Source organism: Clytia hemisphaerica, unplaced genomic scaffold (assembly GCF_902728285.1).
Source record: "Clytia hemisphaerica strain Z4C2 unplaced genomic scaffold, Clytia hemisphaerica genome assembly, whole genome shotgun sequence".
Classification (NCBI taxonomy): domain Eukaryota; kingdom Metazoa; phylum Cnidaria; class Hydrozoa; order Leptothecata; family Clytiidae; genus Clytia; species Clytia hemisphaerica.
The window spans coordinates 902326-924858 of NW_027103253.1; the positions used below are offsets into that span (position 1 = coordinate 902326).

The 22533-nt window shown below is 36.0% G+C and overlaps 2 protein-coding genes across 2 annotated transcripts; one reads left to right on the plus strand and one right to left on the minus strand.

The window, feature by feature from the left end:
- Positions 1 to 26: 26 nt before the first annotated feature.
- LOC136798040 (tetratricopeptide repeat protein 8-like) lies at positions 27 to 10213 on the plus strand. The gene is made up of 15 exons (XM_067054629.1): positions 27 to 180; positions 588 to 708; positions 1025 to 1082; positions 1675 to 1791; positions 2258 to 2300; positions 2438 to 2527; positions 2704 to 2748; positions 2992 to 3077; positions 3552 to 3690; positions 4112 to 4171; positions 4790 to 4929; positions 5651 to 5822; positions 6453 to 6575; positions 6899 to 6982; positions 9189 to 10213. The coding sequence occupies exons 1-15, from the start codon at positions 79 to 81 to the stop codon at positions 9303 to 9305; spliced, it is 1497 nt and encodes a 498-aa protein (XP_066910730.1). The 5' UTR covers positions 27 to 78; the 3' UTR covers positions 9306 to 10213.
- Positions 10214 to 10245: 32 nt separating this feature from the next.
- On the minus strand, positions 10246 to 22288 carry LOC136798052 (uncharacterized). Its single transcript, XM_067054639.1, has 5 exons — positions 21741 to 22288; positions 20015 to 20130; positions 11604 to 11648; positions 11213 to 11365; positions 10246 to 10902 (listed from the first exon to the last, which is right to left on the minus strand). Exons 1-5 carry the CDS (start codon positions 22219 to 22221, stop codon positions 10702 to 10704), a joined length of 996 nt encoding a protein of 331 aa, XP_066910740.1. The 5' UTR covers positions 22222 to 22288; the 3' UTR covers positions 10246 to 10701.
- Positions 22289 to 22533: the final 245 nt, after the last annotated feature.

Genomic DNA, 22533 nt, shown 5'->3' on the forward strand with positions numbered 1-22533 from the left:
GCTTTTTCCTTTTTTTTTACAGTATCAAATTTAATTTATTATTACACAAGAAAAATTAAAACAAAATTGGCATCAAAAATGGATCCTATGTTTATAGCAATGAGCTATTTCAGGCGAAGAAAGTTTGATGGATGTATTGAGATTTGTACAAAAATACTCCTGAAAAATCCTTATGATCAAGTAAGAAATTTCTTTTCAACTGCATTGATGCTTTCACTGCATCTTACTATAACATTCACCCAATTAACAATTTAAAAAGTATAATTTTTTAAGTCCTTTTATAAATAAGGTCTACACTCTTACTTAAGATGTTTTAAAAATGAATTTATGAACTAATCCAAACTTTATTCCTTATCTCTGAAACTATTTTGAAGTCTAAATTTATTTCCATTTTTTATGTCAAAATCTTGGTCCAATAATAAGAATAGATTTATTTTGAAAATCTTTTTTTTGATGAGCCATGAATCATCACTCACCCTTGACTTCAAACGAAAATGGTGATTTCACAATCTGAAGTACACTTTCACAGAGGGGGCTGATAATGCCAAGGGATAGGACCGCAAATTGGAATTTTCTTTTTATTCTAGGGTGCATGGTTATTGAAGACACGAGCTTATACAGAACAGGTTTACGTTGACGAGGTGGAAGTTGATGAAGAAGGAATAGCAGAAATGTTGATGGATGATACCTCTATTGCACAAGTAGCTCGTAAGAATTTAACAAAAATACTCTTTGGATGCTCTTAGAAATGATCATCAGTGAATGTAAATTGTCTTCAGTAAATGTAAAAATGATAGTCATTTCAAGTTGAGGTATCTTCTTTTTCTAAATATCAAAACTCCAAAAAGTTTTGGACATCTGCTTAGTCTTAAGACGTCGAACAATTCTCAAAATTTATAGAAGTGCGTCAACTGGGAGATACAGTGTGTCCAAAAATAGCTGACAAATTTTTGCTGGCCGTGAATTAATCTTTAATAACACGGGTGTAGACCTCACACATTATTTACTTTCTTTATGATATCAGGACCTGGGACATCATTAAAGAAGCCTGCCACAAGCAGTGGGCAAGCACAAGCAATGAGGTTATTATTTTTTTATATTGTTTGCTTACCCAATTATGAAATATGTGTCTGATATGAAACGGGAGCATTTAATACGTAAGATTAAAATATTTAATGCCTGTTCTTGAAGAAAGTGTGGTTTCATGTGACAATAAAATGAGGAAGATTCTTATAACTTGAAACGGAATTAAACGTTTTCTCAACATTTAGCGCTCATTTTCTTAAAAGTCCTCTATTTTTTTTTCGAGAGCTTTCCAAAGGTATAAGTGGTTAAGATTTTAGCAACTTTGAATTGTCCTCAAATTTTGTTTCCCAAGGGTTTTTCTCTCAAAAATACATTCTTCTTTCGAATCTGCCAAAAAGGTTCCACTCCGGACATTGTTGTCACGGGTCCTAGAGAATGGCCGCCTACTATTAAAAAAGATCACCCCCGATAAAGAATAGCCTTAATGTTGGGAGTAAAATCAGTGCTAAACTGATAGCTAAATTTTTCTTTTTGGAAATGGGATGCGTGAAAAACATAAGTCTAAGGGAAATTATTATATCAGGCTTTATTTTTACCTGTTAACATTTTGTCCTATGCTATTACAATTTTCATTTATTAACTTTCTAGACCAATGTCAAATGCTGGACGACCACTTAGTGGTTTTGTTCGGCCAGGAACACAAGGCGGACGCCCTGGTACCATGGAACAAGCTATCAAGGCTCCAAGGACAGCTTCAACGGCTAGGTAACAAGTAGTATTATTTTGATAAATTTAGGATCTTCCTTTAACAGAACTGAGAAGACAATGACACTAAAAGAAGTCAAGGATTTGGAATTCTTACTCCTGTCCAGGGCGCCTTTAATCAGTAGAAGTTAGGTCAAACCTCACGATTATTCATATCAAAACTCGGTTGCTCATGTTTTTAATTTGTATTGTTTTCTTACGAATAATTTCAGCTAAGATGATATCATCTGAGGTGAGTTCAAACTTCACTTCCAAAATATCAAATCAGTTCCGTGTAGTAACATTACCGGGAATGTTATCCCAGAATACGTAGGAGCGGGTGCACTTATTATAGCCTTGGCCATTAGCTAGTGTTATTTTCCAATATTGATTTTTTTTCCTGATAGGAACCTAATGGAATATTAAAGGTATTGCCATTACCCTTTTAAACCGTTAACTTTCTTGTACTATTTACATATTTTTTCAGACCTGTAACAAGTGCATCAGGAAGATTTGTTCGGTTGGGTACTGTAAGTTCTTGTTTCAAAAATAGATTTGAAGTATTTGCTATTCTCTCCTCAAACTGATTAATCTTTACTTTACTTTATTAAAATGTTCTTTGATGCAATTTAAAATATGATGATAAAATTTAATGCATTTCTTTCAGGCATCGATGCTTTCACAGCCAGACGGACCCTTCATCAACCTGTCGAAAATCAATTTTTCAAAATATGCACAACGTCCAAACCTTTCAAAGGTAGTCTTAAATTGCGTTTTTATTCATAATGCTTCAGTTTGAGTTTTTGCCAATCATTTAGTTAGTCCTCAGTGAAATTAAAAACATTTAGCCATTATAAAATCTACATCTGCAGTATTTTTAAGGAGTTTTTTTGACACATATAATTTATATTTTTAATTGATGCTTTTTCTCAGGCATTATTCGAATACATCTTTCTCCACGAAAATGACGTCAGAAATGTAAGCTTATTTTAATTTCCATTGAGTTCTAATGTCGTAAATCGACTTTTACTTACTATTCCGCCTTTATGAAATTCATAGCTTTGAAGACATTATCTGAAAAGTCGTGGTAAAGATCCGTAATATGCGAGGGTGGTTTTTACACTGGTTTTTTAAAACTAACAATAACAGAAAAATTGTGTTTAAATTGAAAAACGTGTGCGGTTATTTAAGGGGCTTTTAATCACCATAATTTTCTTCTAGGCATTACAACTAGCAGCGGAAGCAACGGCTGCAGCTGATTTCAAAGATTGGTGGTGGAAAGTTCAGCTTGCCAAATGTTATTACAGGTGTCTAAGATACAGTCAACTACCCTTAATTCTAACTAAAACTTCGCTTCCTTCTGCTGAAAAGTCTGGAAAATCGAACTAATACTTAAAACTTAGTAAAAGATTCAAACGAAGTATTTACCACGCTAATGTTCACGTAAATTGTAACACATGTATCCGTGTATTGTCTGTTTTTACGATACTCTCAGGTCCTTAAACGGCCTTCTCCCCCGCCTATTACTTTTTTGATTCTTTTCCAACCCCCCTTAGATACAGTCAACCATCGCTTGTTATATTTCGATTCTTTCCCAAGCCCCACCGGACCTATTAGGACCCTCCGTTTATAAATTTTTGAAAACATTTTCAACTGTCAAAAGAAAAGTCTCAAAAACCATTTTGCTCTACCAATGCGATTCACCTACCGAATCGATCAAAATGCTGGCTCGAACTTAGTTTGTTCGACATTTGAATTTAATTCTCTCTTTTTTCTTTTAGGCTTGGTTTATACCGTGATGCTGAGAAACAGCTGAAGTCAGCTCTCCGTGATGAGGATATAGTGGATACATACCTTTATTTATGTAAAGTTTATGTCAAGTTGGACCAGCCCCTCACCGCTATCGAAGTTTATACTAAGGTATTAGTGAGGTTAAGTAAATCTGTATAATCACGACGACAAAAATTTAACAGGCTAGTGAGTTTCAACCAATCATTTTTCGTCCGTCGTCGTGATTATCCTGGTATGCTTAACCTCGGTATTGAGGTGTTCATAGTACAGTATGCAATTTCTCTACTTTAGATACTTAGGGGAACTTATTTTGACGTGGCAGTAATTTTTTTTCTTCAATTTTGACAAGAACTAATTTTGGCGACCGGCATGGTAAATTGTTTCTTTTTTGCCTAAAATTGATGTGTTTTTTTTATAAATTCGCCAAAATCAGTTCTCTCCAAAATAGCGAGGCTATGTCTAAGTTTCCTTTATTTTCATATCGCTCTTTCATTTTAAGCAGATATGGCTGTCTTAGGTATCGAATTATTTTCTTTATTTTTGTGTTTAGGGACTTGAGAAATTCCCAAAAGAGACAACACTACTGACAGGTATCGCCAGAATATACGAGGTAATTCATTTTCTACTGTTTTTTATTGATAATCATTATTTGGTCTTGTCTAGCCCTTATTATTTTACGTAAAACACGTCTGTTTTTTATAAGAACATCCAAAATTCTTGAAGCCTTCGGATGTTCTTAACTTTTTGAGTTTTAAGAATCAAAAAACCATTTTGTGAATATTTTTGACCATTTTCTTAAGAAATAGGGTGTTTTGAGTCCACAAAGCCATAAAATGTTCATAACTTGTTTTTAACATTTTGGCCAGCGAAGCCTTATGTTCTTATATAGTTTGTCCTTACAAAAAAAATGTGTAAAGCATGTCTAATAACGAACTAGAATAACTCTCCGCAACTAGTGTTCTTTACCTGAATTTTAATACACGGGTTGCGAAACTATAATAGCAGTGCAATCAAAACATGTGATTACTCGAAATAGTTCACGTGATTTTATTCCAATATTACTTGGTTTACAACTTATTTAATTCATTAGTATCGATAAATTCGAACCAATCAGAAATAAAGGTCATGTAACAAGCACATAAAAATTTCGAGTAAAGTGACTCCAAACTTTATTTTTGCAACCTTTGTATTGTTTATTAATTTGTTTAATAACTTTATACTTTGCCAGATGCTGAATGATATGACGAATGCGGTGAAATATTACAAACAAGTGTTAGAAAGTGATAACACACATGTCGAAGCTATCTCATGTATCGCCACTAATCATTTCTATTCCGACCAGCCAGAAGTAGCTCTCAAATTTTTCAGGTCAGCTTTTTCTTTGTTCTTCCTTTTACCATTGATGCGGCATTGGTTGGTATTAAAAGGGTTGGTTATATGAAAATTTTAGAATTTATCTGATAATATCGTTGATTGCCATTGTTTTTACCAAATGTTTTGGTAATGATAATGCAAATAGCTTTTCATTTCTTTCTACACAAAATGGTCTATTCCCAAAAATTTTGAGGAGCTCATTTTAAGAGGGTTACCTCGAAAAACCTGGAAACTCCAGGCATCGGTGAATTTTTGTGAAAAATCTAGGGAGCTTCTTCAAAATAAGCAAAAAACAGGGAGTTTTCTGAAAACTAGGCAAAAAAAAAAAACAGATGAGATAATAAAACTAAAAATTTCAGGGGAGTCTCTAAAGCACCGACAAAAATCATTAGCGTGTTTAAAAGATATTTAAGATAGTGATTATTTCAGGGATGGGGGTCGGTACTAAAATCTCAGACATCGTGTTGTTTAGTGACATGGTGGTATACCCAAAAAAATTAAAAATCCTTTTAGCATCATGGGGTACTAAAATACCAAAAAGGTGTATCTAGACAAAAAATCGAGAACCTTTTAAGTACTTTGGTACTCATTAGTGATTTTTATCTTTTTCAATTTTTTGCAGAATTTATAATGTCTGAGATTTTAGTACCGACCCTCCTAATTGTTTTTATCAATTTGTTGAGTGACACTCTTTTTTTCGATTCTTTAACTCTAGACGTCTATTACAAATGGGAGTATACAATGCAGAAATCTATAATAATCTTGGTTTGTGTTGTTTCTATGCTCAACAATACGATATGTCATTGAACTGCTTTACCAGAGCTCTTTCACTCGCCTCAGACGATAATATGGCAGATATTTGGTATAATATAAGTCACGTAGCTATTGTAAGTAAAGTTATGTTGTTTTTGTCTGTTCGATAGTCAAGGCTTCATCAGAAACATCACTGTCTCGATGCCCCTTTGGAACTTCAACTTTTTAGGAGGAAGGGGGTTTCACATGGTCTGACAGCGTCTACCCCTATACCAGGCTCGTATTATGCTTAGCTATCTATCGTTCTTGAATAATAGTGCCATTGTTAGGTACCAAAAGCCTGCATATGCTTATAAACGTTATGCTTATATAAATAAAACAGGTAGTGTTTCAAGATGGAGTTCCCAATAATGATGATTTGAATTTTGTTTTTAGTAAGGCACGCATTTACGCATTATTAAGCAATTGTTTATAAGGTGTTTTATTTGAAATCTTTCGCCGTAAATGCTCAATTTTCGGGCCAGCCCTGGAGTATTCTAGGTCATTTTCTTAAAGATTTTCTTTGACCTGATATTATATCATATTTATGCTTATTGGGGTAAGGGCTATCGTTTGTCATGCTTAGATTATCTAAAAAACTTTTACTCTACAAGATAGCAAAAGAAAATTGGCAAATTTGAGTTCTCGAGCCTTAGCAACCTGAAAAAAATGTGTACTCGGTATATTATGTGCAATAGGTAACACACTCCATACTCTTTCGATAGGATATTGGTGATACAAAGTTGGCATACCAATGTTTACGATTAACTCTTGCAGCCGACAACGATCATGCTGAAGCTTATAATAATCTCGGTGTTCTTGAGTTGCGCAAAACTTCTCTGGATGGTGTAAGTAAATAAATTTCACTATGTTTAATATCATAATGTCCTCGGCAATCTCAGTTTTGTTAGCGCCGAGGGGGACAACTTAATGAGATGAAATTACTGAATGTAATAATGAGATTTGAGTATGTTTGAAACAAGAAGATTGTCCAAAACTGAACATTACCAAAATCAAAAGAACTGCTAGTCGAAGTACCCTACTACTTTGACTAAACACCCCTTCGAAGAAACGACCTCCTAAACACCAAATAATCTAATACAGGGCTGTATTCAAAGTAATGTATGAAAAATTTATTAAATTGATGAAATTTCAAATAACTTCTTCTCAGGCACGAAGTTATTTTCAACAATCAATGAAACTTGCTCCAGGAATGTACGAACCTCATTATAATCTGGCACATATATCAGATAAAGTGAGTTCTCTATCATATATTCTATTTGACACAAAAATACCAAATAATTCTATTACTGACTCTAAGTGTTTGGTTTTCTATTAGAGGTTCAGCTGGCTTGATAACCTTAAAAACAATATTATCTGGGACAATGTAACCTTACCGTAACTTGGTCTAATGTCGACATCCCTCGTCTAATTCCGACACCCTTCTTTAAAGACAAGAATAATATGAAATCACTGATTGAAAAAGGATAATTCCTCAGTGACCATTAAGCCAAGAAAAACAGTTTCAACCTTTCTATCACTTTCAGCTGGAATTAGAGAAGGGATGTCGACATTAGACCAAGTTACGGTAACTGATATACATCCTGATACATTAAGACACCCCCTTCTCACAGACCCACTGTTGAAAAATTGGCCAAAATATCGTCCTTTTTTTTTCCTCAGTGAAAATATTGAAATAAACCAATCGTCACTGCAAAGTATTATATTTTTCCCATCCCCACTGAATTTTCTGACTTGAAAACAATGTAATTTTAAAATCCCAAGCCATAAAGATGTAAAGATGGCGGAGAAAATTCAGGAAAATCTACGAAAACAACCGAATTCAGCATCAATTTACGACCTTTGCAGCCCATCTGAATGTGTTACAAGTGAAGAAGGAAGATCCAAAGGCACACTTGAATGTAAAAAGTGCAATCGAATCGTACACTACATTTGTTCAAAGCTCCCCGTCTATCAAATCCAGTTATGTCTAACATACAAATCGAGAGCTTTTGTCTGTCAAAACTGTGTCGTGATCACCCCTGATCTATTGGAACGGGTCAATTCATGTGAAACATCAACAGTTTCAGGATTCCGAAAGGAGATAAAAGCTTGCGAAAATATAATGAAAGCCCAGGACGTAGAAATCACTCAACTGAAGTCCAAAGACGTTAATACAATGATCAGCGAAATAAAGGATAGCTTTGAGACCAGAATGGCAACGATCGAAAAGAAGATGGAAGACATCGTTGAGAAGAAAGGAGAAAATAGATCACAAAGCTACGCAGCAGTCGCGTCGAGGCAAATCGAGAAAAACATAGAAAACGTACTTCGAAGGGAAAAACAGGAGGAACGACAGATTCAATCCACGGCGTGCAATCTAATTCTTCATGGTGTTGGCGAATCCACTGAAGATTCAGAGGAGTCAACCAAAATCTACGACGAAGAATATCTAAATGAAACAGTCTTACCTAAGAAACTAAGCTTAAGGAATATAAAGATTGAAGAAACTCAAAGAATCGGAAAATTTTCGAAGGAAAAGGAAGATGAAAAACGCTATCGACCAATAAGAGTCCGATTTGCAAACGAAGAAGACAAAAATACAGTGTTAAGAGCAATCACTAAAGGAGAAAGATTGCCCTTCCGTGTGACAGAAGATCTTACGAACAGTGAAAGGAAGACAATCAAAGAGTGGTGTATGAAAGCCAAAGAAATGAACACGTCACTAAAGGATGCAAACTTTAAATTCAAAGTCAGGGGGAGCCCTAGGAAAAAACTCTATTTTAAGAAAATTGTAAACCGAACAAAGAGCGGTTCATAGAGGCCCATGTGCTCGCACGGTGGCCTGCGAACTTGTATAGCATTATTATTATTATTATTATTATAAAAAGATACGCCAGCGCCTGGCGAACCGGCCGGTCCTCCTGGTCCTTGGGGACCTTCAATCGCTTTTGCTCCCTGCAAGAGAAAAAGTAGCTTTATCAATTAAATGCACATTAAATTAGGTGTACAAGCTTTCGCCTTGTCAAGCATAAACTTTTTACGAATTGGTTTTAAAGACATTTGCTTTCGCAACCTTCACTTTTCCCAGATACATTAAGACGTAAATATCGTCCCCAGTGGAAAATTATACACTAATATTTGTCCTCATTGAAAATAATCAAATAAACCAATCGTCACTGCAAAGTATTATATTTTTCCCATCCCCGCTGAATTTTCTGACTTGAAAACAATGTAATTTTTAAATCCCAAGCCATAAAAAGATGTGGGAATATTAATCCCCATCGAGTTTCAGTTCGTTTTTTACCTCCACTGGTTGAAAAAATCCTTCCAGGTCTGTGAGAAGGGGATGTCTTGAGGTTCAAAGTTTTTAAGTGCGCTTGATTTGAGGTGCAAGTTTCTTGTATTTTATTGCCATTTCATTATACACAAACTAAGTAATTAAAATACTTCAAACACAGGTTGGCGATATACAAACGAGTTACAATTCCATCAAAAAATCATTGGAAAACTTTCCAGATCATGCTGAAGGAAAAACGTTACTAAAGGATCTACAAGCGAAACTGGCTGCAATATGAAGAGAAGGTTAGAGTAAAATGCTAGTCTAGAACGTTATTTTATGCTAAGCACAAGAGATACTCCACACTAATCAAGGAACTTTCAAAATGTTACTTAACAATCCAAGTATGGTATTTTAGAATTCATGGTAATACACTCATTTTGTTTTATAAGCATACGATAAATTTCGGCTGAAGCTCACTATGTTTAAGTAAAGCTCAATCTTGAGCCTCGACTATGCTTAACCCTATGCTTGGTAAAAAAATTATGAAGGGGGGGGGGGTTAAAATTTTCTCGCATTTTCCCCTATCTTTAATCTTGAGAGAAATGAAGACTTCTATTGTTTTCGAATGTTTACCATATGATTTCGAATCTTTATAGTGTTGTGTTCATGTTTCAAAAACAGACTGCTACACTCTCTCTCTTGACTTGGTGCTTTTTGATATTATATAGTATATAGGGATTAATTTGGATTCTGTATAATACAGTACTTCCAGTTTTGATATGCATTATACATATTTGTTCTATATATTTTTCTTTGGCTGAGCCTCAAGGTATGCTTAGCATATGCTTAATTTTTCTGGAAATTTGAGCTTCAGCATGCTTATAAACGTTATGCTTATAAAACAAAATGAGTGTAAGACCAAATATCGTTTTGGCAGAATAAGAACAATGACTAAAAATACAAGTCACATAATCGTACCCTAATTTAAAAAACTTGAAATTTTGGTTTGGTGTGATTTTTTTTTTTACTTTCGCGCACAGGGATACAAATTATTTATGCATTTAATGTAAATTTTTAGAAATTGTACAGAGAACACAAATTTTAGAGCTATACGGCATGATATGGTTCTTTTTTATTATGAAAAATATAAAATCTTTATGCTACATAGAAAATCTTTTAAAATACAATATATTTACAACTTGATTTTTTTTCTATATTAAAAATAATCTTGACAAAATTTGAAACAAAAAATGATTTTGGCATCGAAAAAGCTAAATTTAGCAACTTTTCATTGATAGGTTCGAACTTAGCTGAGATCTTTTTAAGGAAATGCAATAGGATTGATATTTCCGAACCGTAGGTCTTGAAAAATAATTCCCTTTAAAAAATTATTTAGCTTAAGGGAACTTATTTTGGCGGGAACTAATTTTGACGAGCGGCAAAAATCCTGAAAATGTTTAATTTTGGCGAGAACTAATTTTTGCGATGGATGATTTTTTTTGATTTTGGCGAATGACAGCGTAAATCTGTTCTATTTTGCCTTTTATGAAGCTTTTTTTGTGAACTGAAGAAGTTATCTAGGCAAAATACCAAAAAATTTAATTTTGGCGAGTGAGCAAAATATTTAATTTTGGCGAATTCACCAAAATTAGTTCCCGCCAAAATAAGTTCCCTTAAGGTATATAAAAATACTACGTTGTTTTAGGACACTTCCACGTGTGAATTATACATGAAATGTATAAAGGGTCTTTAGATTTTAAGGCTGGAAGTTCACTGATACCAGCGCATCTGCAGAAATATTCTCGTTGACCTTTGACTGAATCGTAATTGCTTTTGAGAACGGCAGCTTGAGCTCCAACATGAGAACACGTGACGGACATGATCTTTGTATTCTAAAATGAAAGAATATAAACTCATGATTATCAAAAATTTGACCTGAGATGGAAACATTCTGGTTTGGTTGGAGGATACGGTGCCGAAGTTTTCCTCTTGTCTTTGAATAGCTCATATTTATCATTTCGACTTTGTTATGAAAAAATGATTACTAAAGTACACGAAACCTCTGTTAATGGTTTTCACATGATAGCCAAAAAAGTGTACACCTGAAACGAATGAACTTTATAAAGAGCCTGTCAAAGGTAAAAGGCAACTTTTGGGACATTTCTTAAAAATAAAAATAAAACATTTGACGAATAAACTCACCTTGTCGTCCGCTACAAATCTTGTATCTGTGAAAGCCACTGTTTTTGATCCAAATGTTTTCTTCTCTTCATATGTACATTTACTGAAGTCGCCAGTGCCTGGTGGCCCGGCCGGTCCTTCTGGTCCTCGTGGACCTTCAATCGCTTTTGCTTCCTGCAAGAGGAGATAATTTTTTGAAAAAGTGGCGATTTATCACCATTATATGGTTCTCTGCTGTAGAGCTTTTTGCAAACGTAAAAACGAAAAAAGCCTGCTTGTGTAGGCAAATTTGATTCGAATTTGTCTGATTCTACGATGGTATCGATTTCATTGTCATTAATAGTTTAGTTGTGTTTTAGATTGTTTTTTTATTCATGATAATTCTATATATCTTGAAGGAGGATTTTCTTACCAATTTTTTGTTGAGTGCTTCAATTTTCTCTTCCAAATCTTTTATCTAAAAAAGTAAAATAAAATGTCTATTATGTTCGGAGCTTTGCCAAGATCTTCTGATGTGATGAAAGACTTTGTTTACAATCAACCCGTCAACTCTTCCTATGATTGGAACTAAAATATTGGTCCCAGCAGCTAGAAATCAGTAAATAATACGGATCAGGTCGGGTTAGCGTGGTTCATGGGTATAACCCGGACAGTGAAAGCGACTGTCCCGCTTTGCGCCCAACAACAATTTTACTGACCAAAAGATTTCCGTCACTTTTGACTGTCCCGCGTCACACCCAAAACGACTTTTTTCGACTGTCCCGCTTCGCACCCAAATCGGAATTATGCCACACCCTTCCACTATCCCGCTTCGTACCCAAACAAGAATTGAGCCACACCCTTTCACTGTCCCGCTTCGTACACAAATTGGAATTATGCCACACCCTTCCACTGTCCCGCTTCGTACCCAAATCGGAATTATGCCACACCCTTCCATTTTCCCGCTTCGCACCCAAATCGGAATTATGCCACACCCTTCCACTATCCTGCTTCGTACCCAAACAAGAATTGAGCCACACCCTTTCACTGTCCCGCTTCGTACACAGATTGGAATTATGCCACACCCTTCCACTGTCCCGTTTCGTACCCAAATCGGAATTACGCCACACCCTTCCACTGTCCCGCTTCGTACCCAAATCGGAATTATGCCACACCCTTCCACTGTCCCGTTTCGTACCCAAATCGGAATTACGCCACACCCTTCCACTGTCCCGCTTCGTACCCAAATCGGAATTATGCCACACCCTTCCACTGTCCCGCTTCGTACCCAAACAAGAATTGAGCCACACCCTTTCACTGTCCCGCTTCGTACCAAAATTGGAATTATGCCACACCCTTCCACTGTCCCGTTTCGTACCCAAATAAGAATTGAGCCACACCCTTTCACTGTTCCGCTTCGCACCCAAATCGGAATTATGCCACAACCTTCCACTGTCCTGCTTTGTACCCAAATTGGAACAGTGCCACACCCTTCACTGTCCCGCTTCGTACCCAAATTGGAATTATGCCACACCCTTCCATTGTCCCGGTTCGTACCCAAACAAGAATTGAGCCACACCCTTCCACTGTCCTGATTCGTACCCAAATTGGGATTGTGCCGCACCCTTCCACTGTCCCGCTTTGTACCAAATCTGGAATTATGCCACACCCATCTACTGTCCTGCTTCGTATCCATTGAATAAAAATCAAATAAAACCCTATATTTGTGTGAAAATCACATATAGAAAGGGACATAAGTGGCTTCATTTCATCATGGATATTCTTAGCTTTTTTGGGAAAATCATCCTAAAATATTCTTACAGTATTCTTAGGTTGGGGTCTTAATTCAGACTGGATTTAACATTTAGTACAAATGTCTAATATGGGGCGCCATTGTGGACAATATTCGAAGCTCGAATTATATATGCTAAACTTCATTCCCGTGGTCATTATATATATTCTAAACTTTCAAATATATATATATGTGAAGAAATAAGAATTTCTGTCCAACTATATTCACTCAGGATATTTGGGTGGCAGAGCAGCATATATATATGCTGAGTCTAAAAGCAAATTCTCTCTATTCGATGTATGATAAACTCTCAAATGTGATAATGCTATGATTTGTTCATCTTTGTTCAGTTTCAAAATATTCACTACATAATGCATTGCGCAGAGTTTTCCCGATTTCCCCGATTTTTACTCGGCCTCCGGGTACTTTCCGCAAACAAATAAAGATTGTGTCATAGCTATGTGATTAGTAATCAAAAAATAGGGCGGAAGAATTTGAAATCTTTTTATTAAGCATCATTCATGGTTCAGCCTTCAATCTCACTACACTCACTCAACTTCGACAAAACCACGTTTGCCTTGGCAAGATAGAATTTGCCTACCAAAGTTACAGAACCGATGAAATTTTTATGATAAATCGGGAAAATCGGAGAATTATTTCGCGCAATGCATTATGTAATATATTTTTGTAAGACAATCAGCCATTCAAACAAAGATATCTACCAAAATATAATTTTGAAACTTATAAAGGTCTATTAGATAAATATTAAAAAGTCGAGCATGTTTAGTTCAAACTTAGAATAAACATTTGAGAGTTAAGAATATACATGTAAAAAATGACCACGGAAATGGAGTTTAGCATATATAATTCGAGCTTCGGATATTGTCCACAATGGCGCCACATAGTCTAAAGCATAAAATGGTATTTTTGTGAAAGGAGTGAGCTTTACTTGGGGGTAATTGACGATTAAGAATTAAGAATGCTCTAAAAATGACATTCTTGGCTGAGTAGCAAAATTCCATGATGGTGATATTCTTTGCATTATTCTTAATTTTTTGGCCATTTTCATCATGAACATTCTTATAAAGTGAATTATTACAAAAAAAGCGTGTATATTGACAAGGAATCAAAGTTATAGCCTTCAACTAAATGAGGTAAAAACCCGAAGGGCTAGAAGCGAATTTCCTATGTAGGATTTGAAGCTGCTAAATCCTACCTAAATTGTGCGGCCTTAGTTGGCTCGTCTTGTTTTTATACAAATTCCAGATTGAAAGTGAAGTTTTCTGCTAGATTTTATTAAATATACTTCTCGAAAACAAAGAAAACGCTAAATTCAATCCGTCGTCAAAAATACAGCGTACGCTTTTTTTGCCCGCAGATTCACTTCTAGCTCTTTTTGCTTTTACATTGATTTAACCTTTCGAGCATCTATGGATTTTTTGATAACTTTTGAAATATCTATCTAATAGACCTTTTCATAAATTACGTTACGCACATCACTTGTCTCGTTTTGAATTTATTGCCATGATGTTTAACTCTTAGCGGATTTTATTGCAACTACTTCTATTCAAAAAAAAAATCATTTAATGTCTCAAGGAATACAATCACCATGGAAATTGTTTGAATACGAGGCAAGTGATATTCTTGACTTGATTTATGAAAAGGTCTATTGACTTTAAATCTTGTAAGTGTGCACGAAATATGAATTGGTATCTCAATCTCGTCCCAGTGTATTCCATCCTTTAGTTACGTTACTGATATACGCCAGAGAATATTATTATTTAGCGCCATCAGTAAGCATCAAAAGCTGGTAATACGCAGGGAACGATGTTGTTAGCATCTTTGATAAAAATTCTGCCATCATTGATTGCCATTGTCGCCTGATGGCGTCATCATTCTTGAAAATACCGAAAGTATTCTTTAACTAGTCTCACTTTTTTTTCGCTCAAATTTGTAAGATAATTTTGTAAGTTCCACATGACATGTATTTTCTGGGCAAAAGATCAATCGTTTGACACCTGTTGGTTAATTGTGCATTTTACAGAACGGCCCAAATATGCTCTTTCTGCCTAAATCAGCCCTAGGATACTGCAATTACTGGTTGGTAAATTTTATTGACTTATTAATTCTGACAAGTGTTAGGTATTGAGAGTACATATTTGCGGTCAAATTTCAGCAAAATCAGACGAGTTGTTCGTGTAGGTGTTGTTGATGAAAGTGAGTATTTTAGGTAGAATACGGACCGATCTGTAAAATTGTGCACACTATCTTAGATGGTCAATACTAATAATAATTTAGGAAAACTTTCAAGTTAAAAGTTCCAGTAGTTTCTGAAATCCAGCAGGCGATAATAACGTGTATTTTACAGACCTTTTTGCAAAGTGCCAAATACTCACGGGAACTAATATATTATGTTACTAATCTCTTTTCTTTGACAAATCACCCTTCACCCGAAAAGGTCAACCAGTCGAAACATGATTTCAGTCGAGTTTACATTCTGGTCTGTAAATACCAACCAGACAGCCTCCCCCTCAAAGAAAAAAATACTTACCCTTGTAAAAAAGTGACAAGATGCTCGAACTTCTAGTCGAAGGGCTAAGCAAAGAGTTAACAGTTACTTATCAAATTTCAACTCACTAATTTTAGTGTTAAAGATAGCACAGAACTATTTTAAAAATCTAGAATTTCCACTTGTTATTATGATGGCACTAATACTTTTGACGATTGGGTTGAATTGAATCAGTTTTTTTCACAGTAATCTACATTAATTTACGTTACATTGCCCTTCCAAGTGAGTGCGCAGTGAGTTCCCCGATTTTATTGACCATTCTCTGACGTGGATTTTGATCACGTGATCAAAGATGATGGGCAAAAAAAATCAATTTCAAAATTCAAAACAAGTCAACTTGCACACCAGGGAGATATTCAATTGACATTGATCTAATGGGGGTTTTTTGACGGGGCTTACAGCTAGCTGCCTCACTTATCTAAGAACTGAATGGAACACGGAAGAAGCAGGGTCTCCTCAAAGAAAATTGTAAGCAAATCGATTCTGGGTCATAAATGAAGATATCTTAAATGTGATATTAATTTTCTCAACTGAGAAACTGAGATTTTTGGGATCTGGGCACTAGCTTATTTGTTTGATTTGCTAAAATTTGGCCGTTGAACAATTTGAAGGTACTGAAGTTTAACTGAGTGCGTTGCCCTTCTTCGTGTAAAAAACCGCGGAGTACGTTTTGTTAACTGTCAGCAGTTATTTTGTGCGTTTTTCAAGTCTCTGCGGTGGAAGGTCAGAGCTATTTTAAACCTTTTGAGAAATTGAAAATTTTTTCTCTTTGAATTTTATCGAAAGTCTTACCCGGGTTGTGGCCTCCATTATGCTTTAAATGCCTTAACCCTATTCAAACTAGGCTTTTAGGGGCGGTTCAGAACTAGGGGGGGGGGCTTTTCCTGTACCACCCCTTAACTTTTGATCTAGTGGGCCTTTTTGGATGAAATTTGGCACACAAGATCCTTGTCACGTAAGGTAACTTTTGACAAAAAATTTTTTTGGTGACGTCACTCATCATGCCCAAAGTGAGCAAAAACCGAAATTTTCCATTGTTCTTATAAAAAGCTATTGTATTCTAACAAAGGCTTTAAAAAAAGTTGCCTGAGTTTAAAATGCTTATTTTATCCTAAATATTCAATAAATTACGGTTTAAACGATATATTTGACATTAAAAATAAATTTGTATTGGAAAAGTGTCAATTTTTGTGACACCTTACTGTCAGAAATGTCATCATGCTCAAGGTGTTAAAATATTCAGGTGTCAAATTTTTTTTTATTTTGAAGAAAAATAAAAGTAAGGAATTTACAGAAAATTTCACGGCAAAAGCTCTATTATTTCAGGAGCTATTACCAATAGTTTGACTTCCGAACAGAAAGAGCTCCCCCCCCCTAGTACGAATAGGGTTAAATTTGAAATTTTATACCAATCGACGTAAAATTTCACTTAGATTCAAAAAATCTGAAAGAAAAGCAAAAGTTTCTATATCAAAGTCATCAAAAGCTTTTAAAACTTGGTACTCACTTGTGCAAAAGATCGCGTTTAAATGCATCTACGTGCGTTTATCAGCTAGGCGCACTTAAACGCCATTTATGTACTCACTACAAAGTGATTTGAATGAAAGAGAGGGAAAAAGAGTTAGGTGCACTTAAACGCGATATAAAAAATCCCTTCAATCTCTTCAAATTTCAAAAGGGCTGAATAGTGTTTACACGCGGTGTGTTTGATGATCGCGTCAAAATATCAAAACTTTTTAATATTCGCGTTTAAGTGCGCCTAACAAAATCAAGGCGTTCATGTGCGTATATGTGCGGCTAAGTGCGCTTAAGTGTGCTTAGTTAATGCGTACTCACTAGAAAGCAAAAATGTGTTCGACGCATTTAAGCACAGTTAGACGCACTTGGTACCAAGCTTTAAGCATACGAGTATACTCGTATTTGGCAGCTAATGTGTTAAAATTCGAAATACCTCAACTAAATGACGTTAGATTATCCACCTCAATGCAATGGTAACTTTCATTGTTCAAAAAGAGTACTCCTATGCAACCATAACTCGATCATGCGCGAGGAACACAAATTTGTTCGAGTAAAGGAAATTTCGAGTTATGAAGAAAGGTTTAGAGACATTCGACACTCGACACTCGACTTAAAGAGACTCCACTATACAAAGTTTAGATATGTTCAGACGTTAATAGTTTGTTTTGCTTTGAAACGAAACGTCTCGAAAAGCTGCGTGAACATCAAAATTCGAAACGTCAAGAAACATCAGAAACCGTATTCTTTAAAATAACATGAACATATAAACGACTGGACATCCATCTCCTTTGTATTTTTGAAGATATCACTGCTAGCTTCGTTGCCGCCTCGTTAAAGTTATAAAACGAAACAATAAATTTAGATAATAAACCTCTTGGCAATACCTTGCTAACAACGTCAAAACTTCGACAAAAGTCCCTGTTGTTCTACTCTTCTCAAGTCTTTTATCTATATCATGACAAAGATAACAGAGGCAGAATCGTCGTCATCTTGTCAAAATTCCGACTAATGTTCTTAAATTTGGACTCAAAATTATGGAATAATTTTAGAGAGTATGGGATTCAAATAATGATAATTTTATGACACAGACTCTCACCTTTGACATACTATGTTTTTCATGTCATAAAAAGAATTATTGGAGTGACAAAAGTGATTCAAAAGTAAAAACACAGTTTAAATTCTGCATTTCTGCATTGAGAAATGCTGATAAAATATATTGCAAACTTATGATATATAGAATAATTCTTCTGTGAATTACAATCAACGTTTAAGCTCTATGAATCCTTTTATCTAAGTAATTCCAAGAAATAAAATTGTGACGGAATATTCTCAGAATTTTTATACCAATTTTGAAAAACAGGCGGCAACGAAACTCGCTTCAAATACACAATGGAAGATAGATGTCCAGTCGTTTATATGTTCATGATAATAATAATGATTCAAGATTGGGTGCGAAGCGGGACAATGGAAGGGTGTGGCGTAATTCTTGTTTGGGTACGAAGCAAGGCAGTGGAAGGGTGTGGCACAGTTCCAAATTTGGGTACGAAGCGAGACAGTGGAAGGGTGTGGCGTAATTCCGATTTGGGTACGAAACGGGACAGTGGAAGGGTGTGACATAATTCCAATTTGGGTACGAAGCGGGACAGTGAAAGGGTGTGGCTCAATTCTTGTTTGGGTACGAGGCGGGACAGTGGAAGGATGTGGTATAATTCCGATTTGGGTGCGAAGCAGGACAGTGGAAGGGTGTGGCGTAATTCGAATTTGGGTACGAAGTGGGACAGTGGAAGGGTGTGGCATAATTCCAATTTGGGTGCGAAGCGGGACAGTGAAAGGGTGTGGCTCAATTCTTATTTGGGTACGAAGCGGGACAGTGGTAGGGTGTGGCGTAATTCGGATTTGGGTACGAAGCAGGAGAGTGGAAGGGTGTGGCGTAATTCCGATTTGGGTACGAAGCGGGACAGTGGAAGGGTGTGGCGTAATTCCGATTTGGGTACGAAGCGGGACAGTGGAATGGTGTGGCATAATTCCGATTTGGGTGCGAAGCGGGACAGTGAAAGGGTGTGGCTCAATTCCGATTAGGGTACGAAGCGGGACAGTGGAAGGGTGTGGCGTAAATTCGAATTTGGGTACGAAGCGGGACAGTGGAAGTGTGTGGCATAATACCGATTTGGGTGCGAAGCGGGACAGTGAAAGGGTGTGGCTCAATTCTTATTTGGGTACGAAGCGGGACAGTGGAAGGGTGTGGCGTAATTCCGATTTGGGTACGAAGCGGGACAGTGGAAGGGTGTGGGGTAATTCCGATTTGGGTACGAAGTGGGACAGTCGACAATCGTCGTCTTGGGTACGAAGCAGGACAGTCGAAAAAAGTCGTTTTGGGTGTGACGCGGGACAGTCGAAAGTGACGGAAATCTTTTGGTCAGTAAAATTGTTGTTGGGCGCAAAGCGGGACAGTCGCTTTCACTGTCCGGGTTATACCCATGTACCACGCTAACCCGACCTGATCCAATAATACTTTGTTCCGAAGAAAATTCTTGGTCCCTTGAAGATCGAATCAGAGTTCCCACCTCATTATTCAAACCTCTCGTCCTCTAAACTTGAAAGTGTTATTTCGAAGAGGATATTTGATATTCGAAGATATTAGATTGAGTTGTTGAAATCCATACTATTTCTGAACGGGAGAAATCGGCTTTGCAATTAACTTTTTAGAGGCTTTATTTACTTGCTCCACTTTTCAAAGTAGTATTAAAAGTTCTTCCATCTCAGCGAAGTATAAAGAAATACTTTCCGTCTCAAAATTCAGCATAATTCGCCAAAATTTCAAGAATATTTTAAATCACTGTTAAAGCGAATTTCTAACATTCAATGGCGTATCATTTTCTCGAACGCCATGGTCCCTTTACATTTAAAATTGTTTCTTTAACCTAGGTCAGTAACTTTGAATCTCCTTAAATGGCGAGTTACTTACCACGTGTTCAGTCAGATGAGTGAGATTGTATTTGATGCGATGAACTTCTTCAGCATCCACTTTGTCGTCATGAATGAGAATTGGATCTCCAGTGCTTGATGTACTCTCTGGTTTCTCTGTTGAATGAAGAATGAAAGATATTTCGTTTGCTTGTTCTAAACCTTTCTTTCAGTAATAGTATAGGGTCAGTATTTTGAAAATCTCAAATCTTAACGCTGTCTGTGTGGTACCTTCATCCCCACTCGAAATTCCATGTTTAAAAATTGTACTTCAAAACCATCCCATTACGTTTTTTAACCTTGGAACAATAGAATTTCTATCCCGATTAGGATTTCAATTAGATTTCATTAGGAATTTTTATCCCCACTGAGGAAAAAAGTTCCACCGGGGCTGTGAGACAGGGATGTATCCGATAGCAGATTTGTCTTCGAAATAAGTCAATTTTCGGGAAGGTTGATATCTTGATAGCTTTGACGAGTTTTTGTAGGTTTATTCATGGTTGTTCTTTTTCATCAATCCTACTTTGTTTGGGCTGTTTAATGACTACCAAGCCAAGGCTACCAATTATTTGTCAAGAAAAAACAAAGGAGTTGTATTCGTCTGATGAATTTATCCCTATACACCTTTTCAACCGTAGTCGTGTGGTCAGGCTCGTGCCACTTTATTATTTAATTATCCCCCTAAACTCGATCCAATCCTTTTTTTTTTACACATTTTTCTATTGTCTATAGGTGCGAAGAAAAGACTGCGACGGTTTTAGGGTGGTAAAGTGGACAAAAAAATACCCGCGCGGCAATTGGCGGCTACGGTCGAAAAGGTGTATTGTGTTATAAAACGATCAAATTTTGGTTAAGAACGTTTTTACTGTTGTGACATTTTCATGACAGCTTAAAATACTTAGATTGGTATCGTTTTAATTGTTTTTTCTTTCCTATCGACCACGAAAACCAGACAGAAATTATAATTCAATCAAATGATCATTTCAAAGGCATGACAACTATGAGCGATGAAGTGCTTTGTAACGTGGCTTTGATCATATTATTTTCTCATATGTGCCTCTCTTGTCATTCAAAGTTAATTTGATTAGAAATTTAAAACCCGAAGAGATTTGAATACAGCTCATCTAAATTTAATAAGGGGATACTATATTATAGATATACCTTGGAAAGAAATTTTCGCGGAATTTAATTTCGCGGCTTTTTGACAAATCCGTGAAATTAAATTCCGCGAAACTTTCGAATTTTGAGCTGTGAACCGTGAAATAAAATTTGCGGAAATTTCTTCCCGCAATTTCTTCTTTTAAGGTATCTCTTTTTATCGGTATTCTAAAATGATTCTAAAATAATAGACGATATCGCGTTTAGATAAATGCAATGCATTCTGGTTTCTCGGGGACTCTCAAAGGAATTATAATGTCGATTATATAATGATCTGGAATAGATTGTAATTCCCTTGAGGGTCCCCGAGAAACCAGAATGCATTGCATTTATCTAAACGCGATATCGTCTATTATTTTCTTTGCCAAAATGGCCCAAAAGAGGTTTCTTAGATGGCGTACTACTTTCAGATTATATATAACGTTCACGTGTATATTGCAGAAAGGTTGGTTTAAATTAAAAAGGTTTCATTCTAAATCTTTAGGGACTGAATATTTTCATTATATCATAGCGAGCTATTCTTCGATTAAAATTCGATGTTTTTTGAGTTTTGAGAGAACACTTCTTACCTGTTGATGATTTCTGAGCCATCATTGATCCACCGCCATCTCTGCTTAAAAATGCGAAAATTGCCAACGATACAGCTACCAATGACATAATAAAGACTGCTATCACCAGACATAGTAATGTTCTTCTCCTTTTCGTTCCTTTGACCGTTCCGGGCGGTATAAGTGCTTCGTCGGATGCATCAGTCTGCGGACGTGGTAATATACCATTCCGGTTATTATCAAGTTTATTACTGATTGGTGCTGTTGATTCGTATATTAAATTCCGTTTTTTACGAGCGGAATCGATTTTTTCAAGTTCGAAAGCTATATCACCTCTTAGATCTTCAGGTTTTGCGTATTCATGATTTTGATTATAAGGTTCGTTTTCACCAAGGTTACTTTGTAACATACTGTAAGGTGAAGGTGTATTCCTATCGTTAGTCTCTTCTGATCCACTTGAGTCACAACGCGCGGTTAATGGACTTCTATCTAATGTTGACATTCCTTTGATATGGGTTATAAATTAGAATATATTAGTTTGTGATGTTTTTACAATTTTTCTCTTTTTTTTTGCTGAAATGATAAGATTGATAAATTTAATTTTAGGGCCACAGTACTCCAGGTTCATTTCAATACCAGTTGAATCATGATCATGAAGAAATCGGCCAACTTTAACTACCGCACTGAAATAATTTTTGTCTATGACAAAACATATCGGAGTGTAACTTAGACAATCAATCCCATGGTCACTCTGATGCGGGGTCATCCATATAGTACGTACGCAAAAGTTTTCCAAATATTGGTTACCCCCCTC